The 22,021-nt window shown below is 42.5% G+C and overlaps 2 protein-coding genes across 8 annotated transcripts in view; one reads left to right on the top strand and one right to left on the bottom strand.

Moving 5' to 3' along the window:
* Nucleotides 1–16,510, top strand: part of wu:fj49a02 (myomegalin) — a 70,678-nt gene extending 54,168 nt beyond the window's left edge. For 4 of the 7 annotated variants that reach the window (XM_058764778.1, XM_058764787.1, XM_058764799.1 and 1 more), the window contains 24 exons: nucleotides 1,833–1,945; nucleotides 2,397–2,509; nucleotides 2,585–2,918; nucleotides 3,062–3,299; nucleotides 5,575–5,691; nucleotides 6,034–6,272; nucleotides 6,577–6,776; nucleotides 7,422–7,657; nucleotides 7,770–7,824; nucleotides 7,903–8,138; nucleotides 9,833–9,988; nucleotides 10,380–10,580; nucleotides 10,696–10,827; nucleotides 11,220–11,336; nucleotides 11,713–11,902; nucleotides 12,033–12,157; nucleotides 12,494–12,712; nucleotides 12,865–12,951; nucleotides 13,308–13,513; nucleotides 13,587–13,730; nucleotides 13,818–13,956; nucleotides 14,418–14,464; nucleotides 14,600–14,654; nucleotides 15,307–16,510. In XM_058764778.1, the coding sequence (XP_058620761.1) occupies nucleotides 1,833–1,945; nucleotides 2,397–2,509; nucleotides 2,585–2,918; nucleotides 3,062–3,299; nucleotides 5,575–5,691; nucleotides 6,034–6,272; nucleotides 6,577–6,776; nucleotides 7,422–7,657; nucleotides 7,770–7,824; nucleotides 7,903–8,138; nucleotides 9,833–9,988; nucleotides 10,380–10,580; nucleotides 10,696–10,827; nucleotides 11,220–11,336; nucleotides 11,713–11,902; nucleotides 12,033–12,157; nucleotides 12,494–12,712; nucleotides 12,865–12,951; nucleotides 13,308–13,513; nucleotides 13,587–13,730; nucleotides 13,818–13,956; nucleotides 14,418–14,464; nucleotides 14,600–14,654; nucleotides 15,307–15,431 (3,824 nt within the window). In that variant the 3' untranslated portion in view covers nucleotides 15,432–16,510. The remainder of the gene's footprint in view (nucleotides 1–1,832; nucleotides 1,946–2,396; nucleotides 2,510–2,584; nucleotides 2,919–3,061; nucleotides 3,300–5,574; nucleotides 5,692–6,033; nucleotides 6,273–6,576; nucleotides 6,777–7,421; nucleotides 7,658–7,769; nucleotides 7,825–7,902; nucleotides 8,139–9,832; nucleotides 9,989–10,379; nucleotides 10,581–10,695; nucleotides 10,828–11,219; nucleotides 11,337–11,712; nucleotides 11,903–12,032; nucleotides 12,158–12,493; nucleotides 12,713–12,864; nucleotides 12,952–13,307; nucleotides 13,514–13,586; nucleotides 13,731–13,817; nucleotides 13,957–14,417; nucleotides 14,465–14,599; nucleotides 14,655–15,306) is intronic. The other 3 variants (XM_058764815.1, XM_058764807.1, XM_058764823.1) reach the window with 3 other exon arrangements.
* A 640-nt stretch (nucleotides 16,511–17,150) lies between these two features.
* prkab2 (protein kinase, AMP-activated, beta 2 non-catalytic subunit) lies at nucleotides 17,151–21,779 on the bottom strand. The gene is made up of 8 exons (XM_058764845.1): nucleotides 21,622–21,779; nucleotides 20,648–20,841; nucleotides 20,217–20,374; nucleotides 20,036–20,129; nucleotides 19,849–19,963; nucleotides 19,561–19,694; nucleotides 18,705–18,773; nucleotides 17,151–18,609 (listed from the first exon to the last, which is right to left on the bottom strand). Exons 2-8 carry the CDS (start codon nucleotides 20,798–20,800, stop codon nucleotides 18,532–18,534), a joined length of 801 nt encoding a protein of 266 aa, XP_058620828.1. The 5' UTR covers nucleotides 20,801–20,841; nucleotides 21,622–21,779; the 3' UTR covers nucleotides 17,151–18,531.
* Nucleotides 21,780–22,021: the final 242 nt, after the last annotated feature.

The raw sequence follows: 22,021 nt of genomic DNA on the forward strand, positions 1-22,021 counted from the left end.
GGCTGATATTCTAGTGCCAAATGAAGCTGATTTTGATGCATCATATAGCTTGGATTGTTCTTGTTTATGGAAATATGAAATCTATTTAATGTACTTCAAACTGAAAAGAAATAAATGTAACCAGATTTCTTGGCCGGAATCTTTTGTATTTTATTTATTTTTTGTTCATTATCTGTTTTGAACAGTAAGAAATCATTTTGAAGTAGGATAGACAATTCCTCCAGGATGCTCACTTTCCTCAGATTATTAGAACATAAACTAAAACTAATATTTATTTGACATGTAAACTTCACAGGTGAGTATGTGAACTGGAGTTTTCCACAGAAAAGCCTCTTCACAGTGTTCATTTGTCATTTAGTGTCATCTAATATTGAAATGTTTTTTTAACCATTGAACAGTTTAATGATAATTAACCAAACAAACTCATTCACACGTGCATGTAAAGGCATCACATGTCTGCATGACTGTGACTTTGTGTGGTTTGATGACAATATGCAGATTTAAACCATCAGCTAAATTAGAAAATGAAACATCTCACGAAACACCAAAGAAACCAGATCTGCAGTTAAACTGGTCTTGATTAAACACACTGTAAATCACACTCCGATGGTTTAATCGTCATCCTCACACTACACACTCTGATCACGCCAGATTTCTTTGGACTCTGTGAGGGACCGGATATAATGTTACACTTCTGCTTTTAATAAATAATCAGTCACAATTAATAATAGAATGTGGACACTGTCCTCCATTTTTCTGCAACATTTTATACCTGCAGCTTAAGTTTCTTTGAATCGAGTCTAAAGCTCAGTCTGACTTGTAGACTGTTTCGGCTGAGCATGTTTGAGTCATGAATCTGCAGGTCAGAGCTCACCGTATGTTTGCGTCCTGTCTCCTGTTGTAACGGTGGCCATTGGTGTGGACTCTAACGGAGGCTTTGTGAACCTGTGACATCTTAAATTAGCCAAGCAGAAGTGACTTTATAACACTGTCTCTGGCTCTTTGTACTGTTATTAATATGAAACACTTCATCTATATTTATCTGTCCTGCATGATACTGTACAAATAATCCTTTGATACAGATATCACATTATCAGCTTTATACACATCTGAAAGGAAATGTTTCATAGACTCCATATGACTCCAATGCTCCTTCATTACTAGTGTTACTGAAGGTGGAATAAACCGCAGTAAATCACGGTTTGATCTCTAGTGTCACAACATTCACAAACCGAAGCAGCAGATTCCAGCGGAACGGGTTAGTGAGAGTTTCATGATTTAGCAGTACTACAGTAATCTTTCTTTTTTCTTTTCTTCTTTCTCTCTCTCTCTCTCTCTCTCTGATACTGTAGTTTCAGGACTTTTATGTAAACTCAGGTTATATAACCAGAATAACAGAGCAGAATGTGACTTTAAAGGGACAGTCCACCCAGAAAAGATCATTCTCTTCTTTACTCACCCATGTCATTTCATATCTTTATGACTGATTTGTTTCTGTGGAACAAAAGAAGATATTTAGAGAAACATTGAATCCCATTGACCTTTATAGTATGAAGAGAAAAATATGCAACCTATATGTTCTTTTGTGTTCCTCTAACGAAAGTCATACTGGTTTGCAACAACAGAGTGAGTAAATGATGACAGAATGTCTGTTTTTGTGTGAACTCTCCCTTTAACATTCAGTGTGGGAGTGGTGATGAAGGAAGGAAGGAAAAGCAGCAGGACTGACTGACGTTGAACAGACTGGCTGTGATTCTGCTCTGGAAACAGACAGAAATATAAGAAAGACATGTATGAGGAGGAATCTTAGTGTCTGCCTTGTTTCTTTCTAGAATCCAGCAGTGATGAAGATGAAGATGATCGTGAGAGCAGCAGCGAGGAGTTCACAGACAGCATAGAGGACGATGAGATCAAACTGACGGCTCAGAGTCTGACGAGCGCACAGGTAAGAAAACAGCTGAGAAACAGCTCTTAAACAACAGACACTTATTCAGAGTGTTTTCTGTCAGCGCCTCCTGAAGCTCAGGGTTTGAACTCATCTGTGGTTCAGATCTTTCCATCACTGGACCAGATGAAGGCCACAGCTCCTTCAGATTATTGGAGTTACTTTAAAGACGCCGCAGCAGCAAAATACTTGTTTTATGGTTTTATCTCCAATACTAGCATACTTGAAAAAGACAATTTCTTAAAACTCATATACACATTTAAGAATCTGAAATATAATATTCTTTAGAAATTTGCTGTTTCTTGGATTTGTTCCGCCTGACTTCCTGTGTCAACAGGAAATGCATCAACAGGCACTGGAAACAAAAGGGTGCTCGCTGAGCAGTTTCATGGAGTCTTTAGCATTTGTTTGTGGTTAGCATATCCCAGAGTTCACTGTGTTCTCCTGACAGAAAGCTGAGGAGTTCGGCAGGGCGCTGATGTCCCAAAATGCATCAGAGCAGAGAAACCGAGATGAAAGCGAGATGGGCGAAGAAACGGGCTGCTCCTCACTCGCTCGCTCCAGGTACCAAATCCATCACCTTCAGATCGCTTGTGTTTGCGCCAGCCTTCCTGCTCTGATGGATCGTATCTCTCGCAGGAACGCTCTGAATGAAGACGAGTCTGGATTAGCTGCGGATGAGGAGGAATCTGTCAGGTGTCGAGGGTCAGAGAAGCGTGAAACAGAACGACCAAACTCCCGTGAGCCTCAGAGAGTTTACCGTGCGTTCCAAGAGGAGGAGGAGGAGGAGGAGGAGGAATATGATGATGAAGATGGAGAGGAAGGGGAAGATGTCAGGGGCCCTCAGCGCAAGCGTGGGCCCCCGAGTGTGAAGCTGCGGGAGGGGAGGTGGAAGAGGAGGTGCACCAGACCTCATTCTCTGGACCTCGGAGCTCTGCTGTCTCACAAACCTGCAGCCCAGCACACAGTTCAGGTGATGCATCATTAGCCAAATAACTAGCACTGGTTAACCCTAACCAGCTTCATTTTCATACAGCAAAGCACAGACTGTATTACTAAAGCCTTCAGGTAAGAACAGTGGGTTTGTGAAGGATTCGGTGTTTGTTTTGTGATCAGGATGTAGGAATGGAGCGGGAGGTCGAGGGGGACAGCGGTGGTTCGAGTGCAGGAGGGGGTGGAGCTATCGGCTTCTGGCAGCACGTGGAGGCGGGGCTTCGGGAGCAGGCGGAGCGTCTCCGTAGTGACCTCGCTGTGAGTCGTCAGGAGAGCCGTGAGCTGCAGGAGAGACTGATGGTGTCAGAGGCAACGGTGCAAGCACAGGCAGAACAACTGAAAGACTACAGAGAGCTGCTGAGTGAGGAGACACACACACACACAGAGACACATTTACACACTCTCTCACACACACAAACACACACACACCATACTTACGCACACACAGACACAGACACACACACACACACATTTCCACATTCTTTCACACACCTAAACACACACACACGTCAAGTCACCGTTATTTATATTGTAACAGGGAAATAGTGTGTCGTTCTCCTCTGGCCAGACAAATCAGCAGTTTAATTCTGGGTTGCAACAAAGTCAGATTGTGCAGAGGACTCATCTGGTTCCCGAGGTCTAGGAGACCAGGTCTTTGGAGGAGATCTGTCTCTGGGGCTTATCTAGTTGTCCTGGTCTCCACTGACATTAAGGGCTGTAGAGGTCATCTCTAGGTGCTTGATCCACCATCTGGGTTTGATACGGACTGGATCGGGTGTCTACGGTGACCTCGGAATAAGAAAGAAACAGACTAATATTAGCGTAGATGCCATTCTTCTTACGATGTAACAAGGACATCAGGTGTTATGGGAAGTGTTCCCAGTTCTGGTTGACCTAATTAATGCAGCCTAACAATCCTTTAACGGATTTAAATAATAGAAATGTGTTAGTGTGTTATGTGTAAGCAAGGTTAAAGAGATGGGTTTTTAATATAGATTTAAACTCTAGAGAGTGTGTCTGCCTCCCGAACAGTGTTAGGTAGATTATTCCAGAGTTTGGGAGCTAAATAGGAAAAGTATCTGCTGCCCGCAGTCGATTTTGATATTCTAGGTATTATCAAACGGCCAGAGTTTTGAGAACACTGCGGACATGAAGGACTATAATGCGATAAGAGCTTGCTCAAATACTGAGGTGCTAAACCATTCAGGGCTTTATAGGTAATTAGCAAGATTTTATAATGTATACGATGTTTAATAGGGAGCCAGTGCAGTGTTGACAGAAACGGGCTAACATGGTCATACTTCCTGGTTCTAGTAAGAACTGCATTTGTCCGATGCTGACATTTTGGACCAGCTGGAGTTTGTTTATTAAGCGTGCAGAACAACCACCCAATAAAGCATTACAATAATCTAACCTTGAGGTCATGAACGCATGGATTAATGTTTCTGCATTTGACGTTGAGAGCATAGATCGTAATTTAGATATATTTTTGAGATGGAAAAATGCGGTTTTACAAATGTTAGAAATGTGGCTATTGAGGAAAGATTGCTATCAAATAGCACACCTAGGTTCCTAACTGATGATGAAGAATTGACAGAGCAGCCATCGAGTGTTAGATAATGTTTTAGGTTATTACATGCGGAGGTTTTTAGTCCTATAATTAACACCTCTGTTTTTTCAGAATTTAACAGTAAGAAATTACTAGTCATCCAGTTTTTTTATATCGACTATGCATTCTGTGAGTTTTGCAAATTGGTATGTTTCACCGGGGCGCAAAGAGATATAGAGCTGAGTATCATCAGCATAACAGTGAAAGCTAACACCATGTTTCCTGATAATATCTCCCAAGGGTAACATATAAAACGTGAAAAGTAATGGTCCTAGTACTGAGCCTTGAGGTACTCCATACTGCACTTGTGATCGATATGATACCTCTTCATTCACTGCTACGAATTGATGGCGGTCAGATAAGTACGATTTAAAACATGCCAATGCACTTCCTCTAATGCCAACATAATTTTATAGTCTATTCAAAAGAATGTTGTGGTCAATAGTGTCAAACGCTAAGATCCAGTAGCACTAATAGAGAGATACAACCATGATCTAATGATAAGAGCAGGTCATTTGTAACTCTAATGAGAGCAGTCTCAGTGCTGTGATACGGTCTAAATCCTGACTGGAAATCCTCACAGATATCATTTTTCTCTAAAAAGGAACATAGTTGTGATGATACTACCTTTTCTAGTATCTTTGACAGAAAAGGGCGATTTGATACAGACACACACACACACACGATTTTTTTGTGAAAAGTGGGGACATCCCATTGGCGTAATGGTTTTTATACTGTACAAACTGTATGTGCTATTGTCCTACACCAACCCTACACCTAAACCTACCCCTTACAGGAGACTGTCTGCTATTTCAGATTTTCAATACACTCCATTCTGTGTGATTTATAAGCGTTTTGAAAAGTGGGGACACGAGGTAATGTCCTGAAAAGTCACCTTCTCCTTGTAATACCTGTCATACCCTTGTAATTATACAAATTTATGTCCTCATTTGTCACAAAAATGCGCGCGCACACACACACACACACTCACCCCTGTGATTTGTACTGATGGTTCTGTCTCCGTCAGCTGAGAGCGCCGTGCAGCAGGACAGTAAACAGGTGCAGGTGGATCTTCAGGATCTGGGATACGAGACGAGTGGCCGCAGTGAGAATGAAGCTGAGAGAGATGACGCCAGCAGCCCCGGTACACACACCTGACGCACACACACACACCTGACGCACACTGACAGTCATAAACACAGCAGCTCCAAACTAGTGCTTCTGATTTCTGAAGGAATGAAAACCTTTTAAAAAGAGAAAAGTGGAACAATAAACATGAATGTGGGAAGGACTTTTGCTTTAATGACAGCAGCACTGGAGCTACGTGAACAGAAGCTGATGATCATGTGACCCCACTGTACACAACACATCCAAACTTCTGATGTGGCGTTTCTCAGTCTCAAATGTTTTGCATGTGATGAACATTCATGTGCTGAATGAAACTAGTGCCGGAGCTCAGCGCGTGTCATGTCCTTTCTGTCGTCAGAGTTTGATGAGCTGGAGACGGGCGTCTCTCTCTCGGTTACAATGAGCAGACGCAGTGGCTGGAACGCAGACAGCGACGGAACGCAGACAGATGACCCGTCCTCGCTGAAGCGTCTGGTGCAGGATCTGCGCTCGCAGCTATCTCGCTGCTACAAAGTGATCCGCGGCCTGCAGCTGCGCATCCGCTCGCTCTCAAACACCTCCGACTATGCCTCCAGCCTGGAGCGCACGCCGCGCAAGGTAATGTGATGTTAGCACTGACCTGCAGAATCACTTCAGACTGATCATATTATACTTTGATATGTCGCTCTCAAATACTTGGCTGTGATTGGCCCGTCATTCTGTGGTCAAAATCGGTAACGACACCAAACTTTATAATGAATTGATTTCCTGCAGATCCGTGCTGATTTCATGTCTTTCTAATCACTCCTGTCTCTTACTTTGGTCGCTCCCTCAGATTAATAGTTCACGTTCATTCATGTATTCATTTGATAAAGAGCCGCACAGGCCGGTGTGACGATGAACTGTGTGTGTGACCCGTCAGGTGAACTGGGCGTTTCAGGTGAGCTCGGCTCACAGCGGTGTGGACGAGGACGAGGGCTGGCATTCAGACGGGCCGCTGAGACCCAGTCGCGAGCTGCAGGAGCTGGTGAGCCGCGTGACGCTGCTGGAGACGCAGATCAGGAGCTCTGCACGTGAGGGAAAGAGCGGCCCGGAGGACGGGAAATGTGCCACCTGGCCCGGGTGAGGCGCTCTCAAGACACCCAACCTTGATTTTCAGAATCAGAATTACCAGAATCAGTGATGCAAACTTCATCAAATGTAAAACAAATTAATTTTCAGCTGTCAAGCAGCTCTACAGAAGACAAGAGCATCATTATTCTGATCAGGCTTCGCTACATAAACACAGTCACCATATTAACTGTGTCTTGAGAACACGTTTGACCAGTTAGAGACAATCGGTCTTACATTTCAGATTTAGATTAGATCCATCTTCTTTTTTGTAACTAAATTAAAAAAAGATATGACCAGGCTTGAAGAAAAAAGTAGATGACTTTCTTTGTAAGACTAGTCTTAAGCCAGTCACACACCAGACGAGAAGCACAGCGCAGCACCACGTCTTTAAAATTCAAACACACAGTTTTGAACAATGTCCTGAGTCATTGCTGGCCGCTGCCGGTGTGCGTACACTCGTAGAAAACATTGTGTTTGTATTTTAAGGACGTGGCGTTGCGCTTTTCGTCTGGTGTGCGACCAGCTTTAGTAGTTTATGAAACCAGCCACAATTCAGTTCAACCGCAACAGACGTGCTGGACACACAGCATATATTTCTGTGTGTTAAAAAAATCCAGCAAAGCACCAAATGTTTTCCTCTTCCTGTTTGTACAGGAAGTACAACACACTGATCCAGGCACAGGCACGAGAGCTGTCCCACCTGCGTCAGAAGATGCGAGAGGGCCGGGGCATCTGCCACATCCTCACACAGCACTTGAGTGACACGACCAAAGCCTTCGAGGAGCTGCTGCGCGCCAATGACATCGATTACTACATGGGCCAAAGCTTCCGGGAGCAGCTTTCCCAGAGTTCCTCACTCGCTCAGAGAGTCAGCACCAAGATCAGTGGACGTGAGTGTGTGTGTGTGTGCACACTCCTTACACACACTATCGGATCCTTTCTCTAAGTGTCTGCTGGTTTGTAATATACAGTCCTTCACTAAATATTTTCTTTGGTCGTCAGGTGATCGTTCAGAGCAGCAAGATGATAAAACGGGTCACGAGCTGCTCGCACTGAGGTGAGCGTCTTCTCTGGAATATAATATGCAGAAGTTCTCTTCACTTTATTAATGACAGGTGGTCGTGTTCTTCAATAGGCTGAGTAAGGAGCTCCAACACAAAGATCAAATCATCGAGTCTCTCCACACCCAGTTACAACAGCGTCCGGAAACGCCCTGCAGCAGCCACGCCCCTTCCGAGACAACAGACCAATCAGATTGCACCTCGTTTGTGTCTGACGAGAGAGGATCCACCAACGAGGACGTGGACCTGTGCTCAGATGTGGACGCCACCAATGAGTTTCCACAGGAGGAGCCCCGACCCAAAGACAGAGGTGCGAAAACCACCATCACACACACACACACACACACACACACTCTCACACACACACACACACACACGTTTGTTTTAGTGGTTTACGGGGACTCTCCATAGGCGTAATGGTTTTTATACTGTACAAACTGTATGTGCTATTGCCCTACACCAACCCTACACCTAAACCTACCCCTTACAGGAGACTACAGGCATTTTTAGAAAAAAAAAAAAAAACACCATTTAGTATGTTTTTTTAAGCCTTTTGAATTACGGGGACATAGGCAGTGTCCTCATAAACCACCTTCAAATTGTAATACCTCTGTCATACCCATGTCATTATACACATTTTGTCCCCGTAAACCACAAAAACCAGTACACACACACACACACACACGTCTCCCAGAAATCTCAGGGAGTGACAACTGAACTTTCTCTAAATCCATGTAATTGCTTTATGCTGATAAGTGTGACTACTAACATTAGACACATGGTTTCAGAACAGCTTTACAGAAAGTCTTACTGTTATGACTATAATAACTGTGATGATATCAAATATATCTAGATCTGAATATGTAAAAATATTTACAGGTAGCATGAGATCACAAAACATTCCTCTAGTATCACTAAATAATTTGTCAAAGTATAATCAAAGAATGATCAATTTCTCTTATGCAAACATGTGATGCAGTGAGATGCAGGCAGAAGATTAATGATTGTCAGGGATCAATTTTAGAAGAAGGAATAACAAATTTATTAAATAAAAATGATTTATACAATAAAAGAATAGAGTAAATATGAAAATTGTAATAGGAAGTAAGTTTACAACAAAATGAAGATTTATCTTATTCAATAATTTGTACTAAAGTGCAGAGTATTCCAAATTATTATATCAAAGGGATGAAGTAATGAACATTAGAAGAAAATCCCAAAAGAAGTACGATATATGCAGAATGCGAGGAGAGGGAAAAAGCAAAAGAACCAGAGGAAAGGAGGAGAAGAAAGAGTAGGCAAGGAATATATGTGCAGGACAGTCACGTCCTTTCAGACTGGTGTTACTTCTTTCAAACATATATAAAATGTGCATAACATACATATTTTTGGAGAATACTACTATTATTACTTATGAACACACATCAAACAAAATAAAAGATAAACATAAATGAGTAACAGTAATGAGTAAATACTTGAATATGAATATATGATGAGGATTAATATAAGAATCATAAATCAATAAATAATATATGGATGTGAAAATCAAGGAAAATATAACAACATTGATTATTTGGATACACCATATGAGACCATGTTGGAAATCTGGGATTATTTCCATTTAAACATGATTTTGGATTTTTGAGAATTCAAAACAAAGAAACCTAACATTTATTGAGTGACTCAGATCAGATTTCTGATTCTGGAAAACATGATTATCAGGTTTTGTTCATGTAGCTGCAATGCTGCTGTCATTAAAACAAAAGACAAAATAGAACTAAAAATAAAATCTGTGAACTTCACAGTCTGTTTCTTTCTGATCTCACACTGTTAATGTGGCTGTCGCTCCCAAAACGTCACAGTGTGTGTTTTACCCGAGCGCTAATGAAGATGATCTCATTGCTGTCGTCAGTCCCGTGTCTCCCCTTACAGGACACAGGAGAGTGCGACAGTATGTCATTGACACACATAGAGACACATACATCTGTGCTCCACCGTCTGCAGGTGTGTTCACAGGACTCTTGTCCAGCTCACAGCCACTGATCCAAACCCAGAGCTGGCCTGCTCACTCTAACCCCATGACCTTTGCCCCCCTGACCTGCCCTGACCCTGAGCACAGGATCCTGACTGTCCCAGCACAGCGGAGGCCACCCATGAGAAGTGAGCGCACGGCATGTGTTTGTCCCCGACTGACTAACAGCTGCAAACTTACTGCAAACCCACAAACAGATGCGACCAGGTTTCTGTTAAGCAGAGTTGAGGACATTAACATCCTAAGTCATTTATTTCAGCTTCATTATGCATCACAAACTCCACTGTGCCATGATGTGAATGATCTACAGTGTCTGGAAGCCCCTCGTTTCAGCACAGGTTATAGATTGTGTTGGAAAAGTGACTAGGCATTATTCATTTCTTCCTATTTATTATTATTTATTCATGACCTGGCAGACTCCTGTGGTATGAGCAGAAGTGAATGTTTTCACCTGATAGAAACCAAGAGTTTAGAGACTTGTGTCCTGACCTGAATTTCTGCTTCACTCTTCTCCAACAGCTCTCAGCGCTCCTCACTCGCTCTCCAGCTATCAGCTGACCGCGCATTCCATCGATTACACGCCCGTATCCCATCATGCACTGGGAAACAGTGGAGGCCCATCTGTGCAGACAGATGCATTGTGGGACATGGAGAATATGATTCAGCCAATTAGAGGTTTTGATGGATCATCTTATGACCAGTCTGGCAACAGCCAATCAGGTGTGTGTGTGTGTGTTACTCTCCATCCGCTCAATTAGCAGTTTAAATAAAAACAAACTGAGAAACAACATGATATTCATATTCAGTTGCTGTAAATATGATGTGATGCTGACAGGTGTCGACGTGATCGAGGAGCATCTGAGAGAGATCCGATCTCTGCGTCAGCGACTGGAAGATTCCATCAGAACCAACGAGAGACTGAGACAGCAGTTAGAGGGACGTCTGGCCACAGCGGCGAGAGACACCGGTGTGTGTGTGTGTGTGTGTGTGTGTGTGACAGACAATTCATATAGATGCATCAACAAGCTCACATTGATGCTGTTGATCTGTGATTGGACTGCAGACCATCACATGACTGATATTCAGAACAACAGAATAATTGTGTGTCATATTGTTTTTATACAACAGTTCAATAAACTCAGTAAACAATCTGCCAGTAAATCTGTGTTCACTCGTGATGGCTGATGACTGAGCTGCTGTATACAAATAATAAAGTTTGAGTTTAATTTGCTTTATGCAGTGTTTAAATTGAGTATGTGTGCTTGTGTAAATATGTGAGAACCATTTCAAACATAAACCAAAGGCTCATTGCTGGTGTGTGTTTCTGTGTGTGTGTGTGTGTGTGTGTGTGTTTGACAGTGGCTCCAACCAACATCTTTATCCAGAGTCATGATGCAGTCAGTCAACTGACCAATGAAGTCAGAGCGTTAAAGGAGGAAAATCTGGCACTACAGTCAAGGTTACAAGCCAGCAGAGGTACAGACACACACACACACACACACAAACAGATGAATGGCTCAGTGATAAATGCATACTGTTGTTGTGCCTCCAGGAACAGGGTTGGGAAACACTGGACTAGACAACCTATAATAGCTGATGGAGAACATCACTGTTTAGCTTTTCTTTTACCCAGCCCTGCAGACCACATAGACATAATTTGTGGACAACATTGCCAAACATAAGTGCTACAGATTACATGCATTTAATATCTCTGCTAAAAGCAGATATGTATTTCAGCAAAACACACTCATTAATTCACATGAATCATATTACAGTCTTGTGTATTTGCAGAATGAGCATCACTGTCTGTACGACCCTGGAGAGTTAATAATTTGACATTTGTGTGATGCAGACTCCAGTGAAGAGGCGGAGCAGCTCCGGGAGGCGGTGCTTTCTGGGCGTGTCCGTCTGCAGCAGGCGGAGTTAGAGGCGGAGCAATGGAAGGAGGAGTTGAGGAGGCTGCAGACACACAACTGTGAACAAAGCCAACAAATCCAACAACTGCGTCAGGACAGACAAAACAGCCAGGAGCACAACAACAGGTCAGAGAAACCATGTGAGCACTTAGAAAGAGCAGCTCTGTGTGAAGAAAGCAGTTTCTGCTCATTGTGATCTGTTTCTTACGCGTGTGACATGTGAATGAAGGCTGAGTAACTGCTGATCTGTGTTCAGACTGCAGCACGAGGTGACTTTACTCCAGCAGCAGTTATCAGAGAGCAGACAGCTGCTACACTCCCTACAGAGTGAACTACAGCTGTACGACCGCGTGTGTGGCGTGAGAAAGAGCGCCGCTGCAGGTGAGATGCAACACAACATCTGTGAACGATACCGGAATAGTCCACACACATCCAAAATAAAAATATTCTGCCATGGTTTATTTACTCTCATGTTGCTGCAAACCTGTCCGAGTTTCTTTTTCCTGTGAAAGAGCCTTCACTGCTGCTCACTAGTGTGATTTGCTGCGGTACATTATCTATCATGTGAAGTGTGAATATGTGCTTGAGTGATGTTGAATATTGAGCACTAGACTCTCAGCAAATGACACTTTCCAGTTACTCCAAACAAATCACGTATAGATTTGATCATCCAGTCGGTGCATTGAGCCTCTCTCTCTCTGTTGGCCGCTGGTGTAGGGTTGGTGTGTGGCGTGCGCTGCCCGGCGGTGGAGCTCGCGGAGCTGCTGGTGGAAGTGCGGGCTCTAAGGGCCCAGCTGGAGCGCAGTATACAGGAGAACAGTGCTCTACGAGCTCAGCTGCAGAAACAGCTGGATCATTGCATCGATCAGCGCCCGTCGCCCATCATCCCGGCCAGTCCGCTGCGAGACGTGCTTTACCGCCGACAGCTTCTGCACGGTAACGTCTGCGCCTGTCGATTTCACATTGACTGTTCTGCATGTGATTTATAGGGTGGCCATATGTGCCAGTTATACGGGACACGTCCTGGCCACGATTTTTATATTGCCTGAAACATCCAGAGTAACTAACCGCTCTGCCGTGCTCCACAGACCCGTCTCCTTCTCCTCCGGTCAGAGACGTGGGGCCGCTGTACTCGCCGTACTCAGAGATGGAGGAGAGCGCTGTGAACACTAACGGTGTGTGCTAACATCCGCTGCAGCTGGGATGCTCATATCACTCTTTCATTGTGGCTGAAATGCAGGCCTATCAAGTTGTTTGAATTGGAATTTAAGTCATTATTGTTTATATTATACATTTTCTGCTACATTTTCTGCTACAGTCAATTAAACCTACCTACGCTTCATTGAGAACCTGAGCTTGTTTGTCTTGCACAAGTTTAACAGTTCTGGCAGCAGTTACAAACAAACTTTCCAACGACCTCCTGGAACCTGCTGAAGTACTTCTGATTGGGAACTAGTTATTAGTGGTGCTGCTTGAGGAGTGTTCGAGTAATTAGGTTGATGAGAAGGACTAAAAAGCGTCTTCTCTTCAGACTCACTGGAGCCTCATGCGGATCTGGAAGGAGAAGCTCCGGACGGCTCATTCGCGAACCGTAATGGGCGGCACGCCATCGGTCACGTGGACGACTACAGCGCACTGCAGCAGCAGGTGATGGAGGGCCGGGCGCTGGTGCAGCGGATGGAGGCGGCGCTGCAGGCGAGTCTCGGATCAGTCCTGCTGGAGATCAGCGGAGGGAAGGTGATGCTCAGACGCGTGACAGATCAGAGCGCTTGTGCAAACGGCAGTGGTGTCATGTGTTTCGCTCTTACAGGCTCCAGACTACAAGACAGAGAAGACGCTGCTCTCCGACACCAAGACCTTGAGTCAGATTCTGGATGAGGCCGTCTCTCTGCTCAAGATGTTCTGGCGGGCGGCGCTTCCGAGCAGCGATGGTCCCGCTCATCTCATTCAGAGGGTTCGAACCGCATTTATTGAGCCCTAAAAAGCAAATGCAGTGTTAATGTGAATGAACTGAGCTGAATGTGGCGCTGTTTCCTCTCAGGAGCAGTCGATGCGTGAGGAGATCCAGTCGCTGCGTTTGCGGATCGCTGAACAGGAGGAGGTTCTGCAGGGAACCATCCAGCGTCTGCGCTGCTCAAACCGAACCAAAGAAAGCATGGAAACCTTCATCGTCAACCAGCGTGAGTCCAAACAGTGCTTTTCAGCCTAACAGCAGAATTCAGGCACAGACATCGAATAAAGTAATTCAAATGTAAAATAAAATACTGCATAATAGTCTTAACTGCGTGAATTAAACACGACACATGACACCCAAAGTAAACACCCAAAGTTTTTTTCATTTTGCTCCGTCACAGAAAAAGTGCTTGGTTCTTACGTGGCTTAATGCCTTTGTAATACAACTACATTTGGGCTTGTAGAGAGGAACCAAAGCAAAAAACAAAAGGGTCACATGCTGAGTGCAGGTCATCTCACTATTTGAACAATAACCAGTCAGACGCTCAGGACCACAGACGAGTCCACTGATCACCTTTCATTTGTTTCAGTATTTTGAAGTTTGGACTTTTGGTGTTATATGTGGTTGGTTTGGTAGTGTAATGATGTAATCAACATCCGAGCTTTAACAAGCACGTTTGTCTTACAGTTTCCCGGACGCGAGATGTGCTGAAGAAAGCACGAGCGAATCTAGAGGTGAGTGTTCAGTTTCACCTCACATAAATTGTTCAGTGCTGTTTGTCTTGTGTTTGTCCCTCATCTTGAATCTCGACCTCATTTCTTTCTTCTGTCTTTCCTCTATTTCTCTCATTTTCTCTTGAGTGTTTCCAGAAGAACGAGCTCAGGATTTCCTCTCTAAGCTCCTCCTCTTCCTCTCTTTTCCATGGTAACGGTCTGGTTTGTGGCGTGTGTTTCAGCTCATGCTGCTTGTGTCGTCAGTGCTTGAGTACTTCTTTCTGAGATCAGTCATGTGACATCAGGGGTTGTTTGAGTGACTCATGATTCATCCAATCACAAACAGGGATGAGATTTATCACATCTCACTGACATCATAAAACACAACTAGTGATGCACCGAAGTAATTTTTTCCTGAAACAAACTTTAGTTTTAGTTTATTTAATAATCAACACTCAAAATGAGTACAAAATTTAAATATGCGCATAATGCAGTTTTTATTGTGGCTCTACTCCAATTGAATGACTTTCCTGAGGTAAATGTGCCATGAATCCAGCATCCACACAGTTGTTGTAGTTTATCCACACTGTGTGCATGAAACAGACACCAACACACTCAAAAAGTGCCGCTGGAGAAGCGCTAATTAAACAGTAGCGTTTCGGCGTTACAGAGCTGGTCGAATATTTTCTGTCATCAAGAACTTTGGTGCATCACTGCACACTACAGTATGTTCTAACAAAAACATGACAGAATCTCCAAACCGACTCTGTGTGTGAGTATTAACCTCAGGAATGCATCTCAGCTTGCCCTGATGTGATTCTGATTGATTGTAGGGTCATGTAGGTTCTTTCACTCTTCTGCAGGTAAAGTCTTCACAGGTGCGTCCGCAGGTTCTTCTGCTTGGGGTCGCGTGACCTCTGCGTCTTCTGCGATCGCCGTGGAAACAGCCAATCTGCAGCAACCTGCCAAGAAGCGGGTCAGGGAATGACTTGAGCCTTCCGCCTCCCGTTAAACCAGCCGACAACCAGTCAACGCCTCTAACTCACCCGCCTTACCCTCCTTCTGTGCAATTTTACCTCTTTCCTTTAACAGTGGGCCGTTAATATCCACATGCCTATTGATTGACAGTTTGTGAGAAGACAGTATTTATCTTTTGCCACGAGACAGAGAGGAATCACATTCTTCACTTTCTGAGATATAAACAGACTGCCACAGAATTCCCTTGAGTATCTCAGGGATTTTTGGCAAAAACACATTACATTTGTGCGGCTGATCAGCATGCGAGCCGTTCTGAGCGCTCACCGCTGTGTCACGAGACAAAAATGGCAACTAAAGCGTGTGAAATAAGTTCAAGTGCTTGACATTGTGCCATATATTGTGCCACTGTTAGTATTAGTATGATTGTTGATATTGTCATCATTATCCAGTGCTACTGATTGAAATTGAATGTTGTGTTTAGTATTTGCATGATGGAGGTTGATAAAAAGAAAGGTTCACCAAACAAGCCAAAGTTTGCATGGTTAATTTCCCTCATTTCGGCTGTTGATGACGACTTCTGTATGTAAACTGATTTCAAGTCACCCATGTTTACTAGCACTATTTTAACCACCTTGTAGTAACTGTGTAGGAGTGCTTTGGGCGTCTTGGCAGTCGCTTACGCCTGAACTTCATTCACAAGCAAATAAATGGGTTGAGGACACAATATAGAAAGTTGAGACTTTCTGCATTTGCGAAAATGAATATAGAATGCGAGTAAGTTGACATTGATTTGTGCAGTTATTCTTGTGCAAATATAATCAATGACGGTGTTGAAGATTTCTGAACTACAGATTGCAAACTTTGGCAGGGGATTGGTGGGACCAGAGCTGCTGATGTCACAATCACGTAGCCAATCACAATCAGAGATGTGTCTTTGTTGCTCTTAGATTTGTGCTGCTGTATATTTTCTTTCCAAGCTGTACATATATGCCTTCCTGCTGTTTGAGTTTGCCGGTGTGGGTCAATCTAGTCAACGTTTGCTATAGGATATGCAAATTTATAACACATGGGTAGCTGTGCAATAGCCATTTGATCTTGATGTGAGACATCGTATAGATGAATTTACTGTGTACATTACACCAATTTATAAACCGTAGAAGTTGCCTAAAATATTGCAGAGTTGCCTTGCCTCAAATCTCTCGCATAGGATGAAAATATATGCTTGTAATTGAATGTTGCTTTGCCTTTAAACAGCCATGTAAGTGATTTCTCTTCAGAGAGAAATGCAATATCAATCTTTAAATGGCCTTGTGAGCGCTCCACAGTATTTGGGTCTCGTATCACTTTATTAAGAACCACAAATGAAATGAAACCGAAGGATTAATGTGCTATAGGAATGTTTTGGATGAAATACCAAAGCTAGAGAGGGAAACAGAAACCTGAATTCAGGTAGAGAGAGAAATAAGCAGCAGATGTTGGTTCTGAAATCTGTATGATATGTATATAGTGCTTGAAGGCTCGTTTGTTGCTATAGTTACTGATGTTATGGTATAATGTAACAAAAGATTGCCGACACGAGCCAGTCAAACTCTGTGTCTGACGCTGCTTTAGTACAGCTGCATTTGGAGTTTAAACAGGAATAAACAATAGAAATGCATTTGTTTTCATTTTGTCTGAAAGTTGTTGAAAGCTGTGAATAGTTGTTTTTATGTAAACAAACAGAAACAAATCAACTAGAATGGTTTGCTTTATTAATTTTAGAAGCAAAACATCCATTTATAATGCATAGCTCAACAAATAATTTATCAGTATATAAAAAACACATTTAACTTGAAATAACTTCATTGGACTTTCCCTCAAAATATCCTGAAAGCATTTAAAGCTGTGGTGTTCTTATGAAATTCATATTTTCTTTCCTTTGGGAAATCACATTACTGATTACAGTTACAGTTATTATCTTTGGAGTGAATAAACCTTCAACGCCACACAATTCAACTCACAGCAAACAAATAAAACCTTATGAATATAATTTATATCATCCTCAATGTTAAAACATTCCTGATCCAACATTTAATATTGATGACCAGAAATGATAACACAAACAAAACCAAGCATTTCACACTACAATATTATACAGATTATGGCCAAACATATGTGGACGCCCCGTTCTTAGTTAACGAGTCCGTCTATTCCAGTAATTCTAGTGAAAAATGAATCTTCATGATACGCATGCAACACCAAGCTAAAGAATTCTGTGCTTCCAACTTTGTTGCAGGAGCTTGAGGAGGGTTCACTGACTCGGGCCGGTCTAGTTCTTCAGCACCAGAAAGACCAGACCTGAACACCACTGGATCAGGCCAGTAAGGCTCAGGTGTCCACATACGTTTGCCATAAAATTAATATTTGTAACAGATGCAAAAATTAATTCCTGCTTGATAAAATAAATAAAACATGTCTGTCTGTCACAGTGAAACACAGCTAAAGTGCTCGTCTGACAGCTTCATGGTGAAATTCAAACCCATGCAGTAAACCTCACAGTTCAAAATCTATTTGCACCGTTCTGTAATGCTGTTTGAAATGTTTTAACCTGTTCAGTCCTCAAAGCACATCTATCAGTGCCGACGTGAAAGTATTGAAGCGAATGGTTCTGTTCAGAGCGCAAATACTAAACGCCACTGTGTTTGGCTGAAACTTCCTTTCGTTCTGAAAACAGACACATAAACATGAATTATGAGACTATAAAAGCTTAGAATGGTTACTTTCAAATGTTCATCTGCGTTGAAACTCAAAACTTGAACTCGCTTGTATTTATGAAGATCTTCTGTCAGCAGTTTTCAAATATATGAATTCTGTTTGACAGCATTATATAAAGAGCTTTGGACAGATTCATTTCTGGCCTTCAAGATTGTAAAATGCTGCACCCAAGACGGCAAACAGGAAGTTTAGATGTCCATGTATTGCATGTGTGATGACAGGAGACACACACACACACACACACACACACACACGCACACACACATGCACACTACTGCTGAAGTCTCAAGCAGACAGACTATAGCATCTGGACTATAGTGGATGAGGACTGTAGATCACGTGTCATCCACAGCATTTTAAATAGGCTTGTACAGAAGAGACGTCACATATTTCTTCTTATAGCGATGAGTTGCACTGAGAACCATCACACCATCCTGAGACAGAAAACGTTCAAATCACAGTCAGTTATTTGCCATTCTATGAGAGATTGTTTGGTAGCACACGGCTGTTATACAGGTGTGTAACGTACCTTTATCGAGAGTGCATACAGATGATTGAGCATCACGTGGTTGGGTTCTGGCAGCAGGGCAGGATCACACTGAAACACACAAAACAGGCTGTTAAACGAGACTCACCTGTCTCCAAATAAATTAAACCGAGGCGTTTCATTCAGCCTCAAGACACGGACAAACCACACGATCCATACACATCTACCTTACTGTACTGGCATGGTCCAGACTGATGTTTTTGCATTAAAAAAAAGCAAGATGCAGGAATTAAAATGTTTTTTTTTTTTTTTTTTTAAATAGTTCATGGGTTCAATTCTATTCACTTTTTCATTTAATTGAACTGACAGACAAAGAACATTGTTAAATCAAACAAAGGAACATAAATATCATTATCTTGTTGAATGTTCATTTTAAAATGTCACAAAACCCCTGGTTTTAGCACTGCGTGTAAATCTGTGTAAAAGTGGAAGAGGAGAGGAGACAACCAATAAAACAGGCCTATAACACACTTATACCATTATACAGATGAATGTATAATGAAAAAACAAGACTGGCTGCACGTGTTAACTACTTATTTTGTGACGTAGTAGCAACTTTGCTTTTCAAACCAGAAAAAAAAAATGAAAAGGCTCTGAAAAATACAAAAATGACAAGTTTCCCCTTATTAATAAACCTAATGGGTGCGATTACTGTTTTCAGCGATGTGCAACCTGTTTGTATCGTTAACATGTCAAGAAATGTGGTTCAAGGTTTCATGACTCTTTAACGGTGTACTGTTATTGTAGTTTTATCACCATTACTGGCACATTTTTCATCCTGACGCTTTGGCAATACCGCATGTAAAACAGTGATGGCAGTAAGACAGAGGATTCTCACCGATATGTTGGTGTCTTTGTTGAGAATGACTTGTAGGAGGTGAGGCGGCAGGATGGGGGGCGCTTTGAAGCGTTCCTCCGGTTTGAACACATACACTTCTTGTTTGTACGGCCCAGGCGGAGAGCTGGACAGATCTACACATAAAACACATCACATTAACACTAGCTTGATTTGCTGGATCTTATCAGACATCCATGACTGTGATTGTACGTCCACACAGGTGTTTGTGTAATGATGTTATAACATGACTAATAACATGCTGCGTGGCACAGTGAGAGACGCTCTTACCTGACGTATCGGAGCACTCGAGAGAGTCCACCTGCAGCGCGTCAAACACCTCAAAATCAGATTTCTTCACGTGGATCAGATTGTTAATGGTGCCCATCTGACTAGTGACAACCGGCTGAAGAGAAAACACATGCATTTCAGCCAGGCATCCTGGTTTAAATGCAGACCATTATGCAGATATAGTCACCTCAGAGGGGTCATGAAGCCACTGGCCATCAACAAAGAATTTGTACTGATGTTCACCCTCAGGCAGGTCCAAGATTGCTACAAAATCATTGTGGCTTCAAAAAAAGAGAAGACATCTTTACATGTAAAGAATTTGTTCTGTTTATTATAACCGTGCTGTAGAAAGACGAGCGCACGGATACCTTTTATTCATGGGGATCTTGCTGCCCCAGCTGTTGAAGGAGCCGGTGATGTAAACCTCTTTGCCGCCTCCGGCCCAGCGGATCACTGTGGGTCGAGCCTGCGGAACCGTCTTCACCATGTCCTCTAAATCTGGAGCGAAGTCCTTCTCACCCGCGGCCTGACGGAGCAGAGCAGAGCGGATTAAACTGCAAACTCACAACCGCTTTCTCGGGAGTTCATCATAACGGAGCTCATTTATAGAACAAACTCTTGATTACTGTTGACCTATTAATAGTCTTTCATTTTCAAAAAGAGGCTGGAAGATGGTTATGATGATGATAGTGAAATAGAATAAAACACTGGCAAAGTGATCAAAGGTATATGAGCCTTTTAAGCAGGATTTTCTGAGAATACTTGCTTTATAACATTACTTTCATGTGTTCTTGCATACTTTAGATTCAGGCCCGTGTGTGTTGAAAATATTGGGGTCGTCGGTGCTGTCCATCATTTTGCTGGGCTCCAGGTCTTTGTGTCCTCCGCTGTCTGACCGCTGTGTTTTTGCTCCATGTCTGTCTCCAGACAGTCGATCGCTGGTGTTTCCCATGATGGAGAAGATTCCTCTACAATCAGCCTTCGCTACACAAACTAACATTATGAGGAATAAACATATGTTACTGCAAACACTTCATTACACAGATAATTACTTTCTGATTATCAGTGTTTCTGAAACTCAATAACTACCCTTCAAAATCACTCATCTTTACAAAAATGCTTTAAAATGTGAAGGATTATTCAACAGAGTCTTGAAAACACGTCCTCCATCGGATTCAGGCGATATTTAAAGACTACTGTAAAGGAAATATAAATATGATTATTAAAAGTTAAAATTCTCTCACTGGTTTCTAAAGGGTAATGAACAGTGCTGTATATAGGCCACACTTTCTAGGAAGATAATTTATTACTTTATATTTTGATAATGTTAAGTATTGAGCTGGTAGGACGCACTTCTGTATTCTACGCTTTTTAATTCACGCACAAAACGCGATTTGATGCATTTCTACAAAATCAGAAAGACCAAGAAATGAAGATTTGATACTTAAACTCATAAACTGTTACTGTAACTACACATCTACTACCGGTATATGTGGCTTAAATACGAACCCAAAAAACAACATTACGAACGCACTACTAAAGACAAGATGAACTTATGATCGTTGTTAAACGATTAAAAGATGAGTATGTTATATGTTTATATCTGAGAAATAAGTATTATTGATGGGCAGCTCGAGTTTGCTAGCTGTTAGCATGCTGATTAATCAAACATTCATGTTTAGAAGAAACTATTATGATATAAACTGCAAGTGTTAAAGTGTTTGTGGTAAAGTAAAATGTAAAACAGCGCAATCAGTAGCGTAGACACTTAACTGTAAGAATGAATTTTACTTCCACAGCCTCGAACGACCGAACTTTAACAACATACTGCACACTGACCGCTACGGCGCGCCGAAGGATCCAAAACAAGTCTGGATTACGAAACGCGCTCTGGCTTTTAAAGCTATAGAGGCCGTTTCTCAAACGGAAGGCTGCATCCTCCGGAGGTCGCATTTGTAGGCTGCATACGGCATCAAGCCTGGTTTATTTCAGTTAACTGAGCATTACATTTGCGAGTCAAAAGCATATTACAACAATTTACACTTAACTAAGAATAATGGTCAAATTTATAACTATTAATATACTAAAATAAGATCTTCTTTGTGACGTATGCAGCCTACAAATGCGACCTCCGGAGGATGCAGCCTTCCGTTTGAGACACGGCCAGAGCATG

The sequence above is a fragment of the Onychostoma macrolepis genome, chromosome 02 (genome assembly GCF_012432095.1).
Source record: "Onychostoma macrolepis isolate SWU-2019 chromosome 02, ASM1243209v1, whole genome shotgun sequence".
NCBI classification, from domain to species: domain Eukaryota; kingdom Metazoa; phylum Chordata; class Actinopteri; order Cypriniformes; family Cyprinidae; genus Onychostoma; species Onychostoma macrolepis.

Bases quoted from the DNA above. Each gene is read 5' to 3' on its own strand.
- prkab2 (XM_058764845.1), bottom strand. From the start codon at position 20,800: ATGGGAAACACCAGCGATCGACTGTCTGGAGACAGACATGGAGCAAAA. The intron at 20,130-20,216 runs GTATCCGTGCGC...CTTTTTTTGAAG, and splicing joins AAGATCCCCATGAATAAAAG to CCACAATGATTTTGTAGCAA. The intron at 18,774-19,560 runs GTGAGAATCCTC...TGTGTGTTTCAG, and splicing joins ACAAAGACACCAACATATCG to TGTGATCCTGCCCTGCTGCC.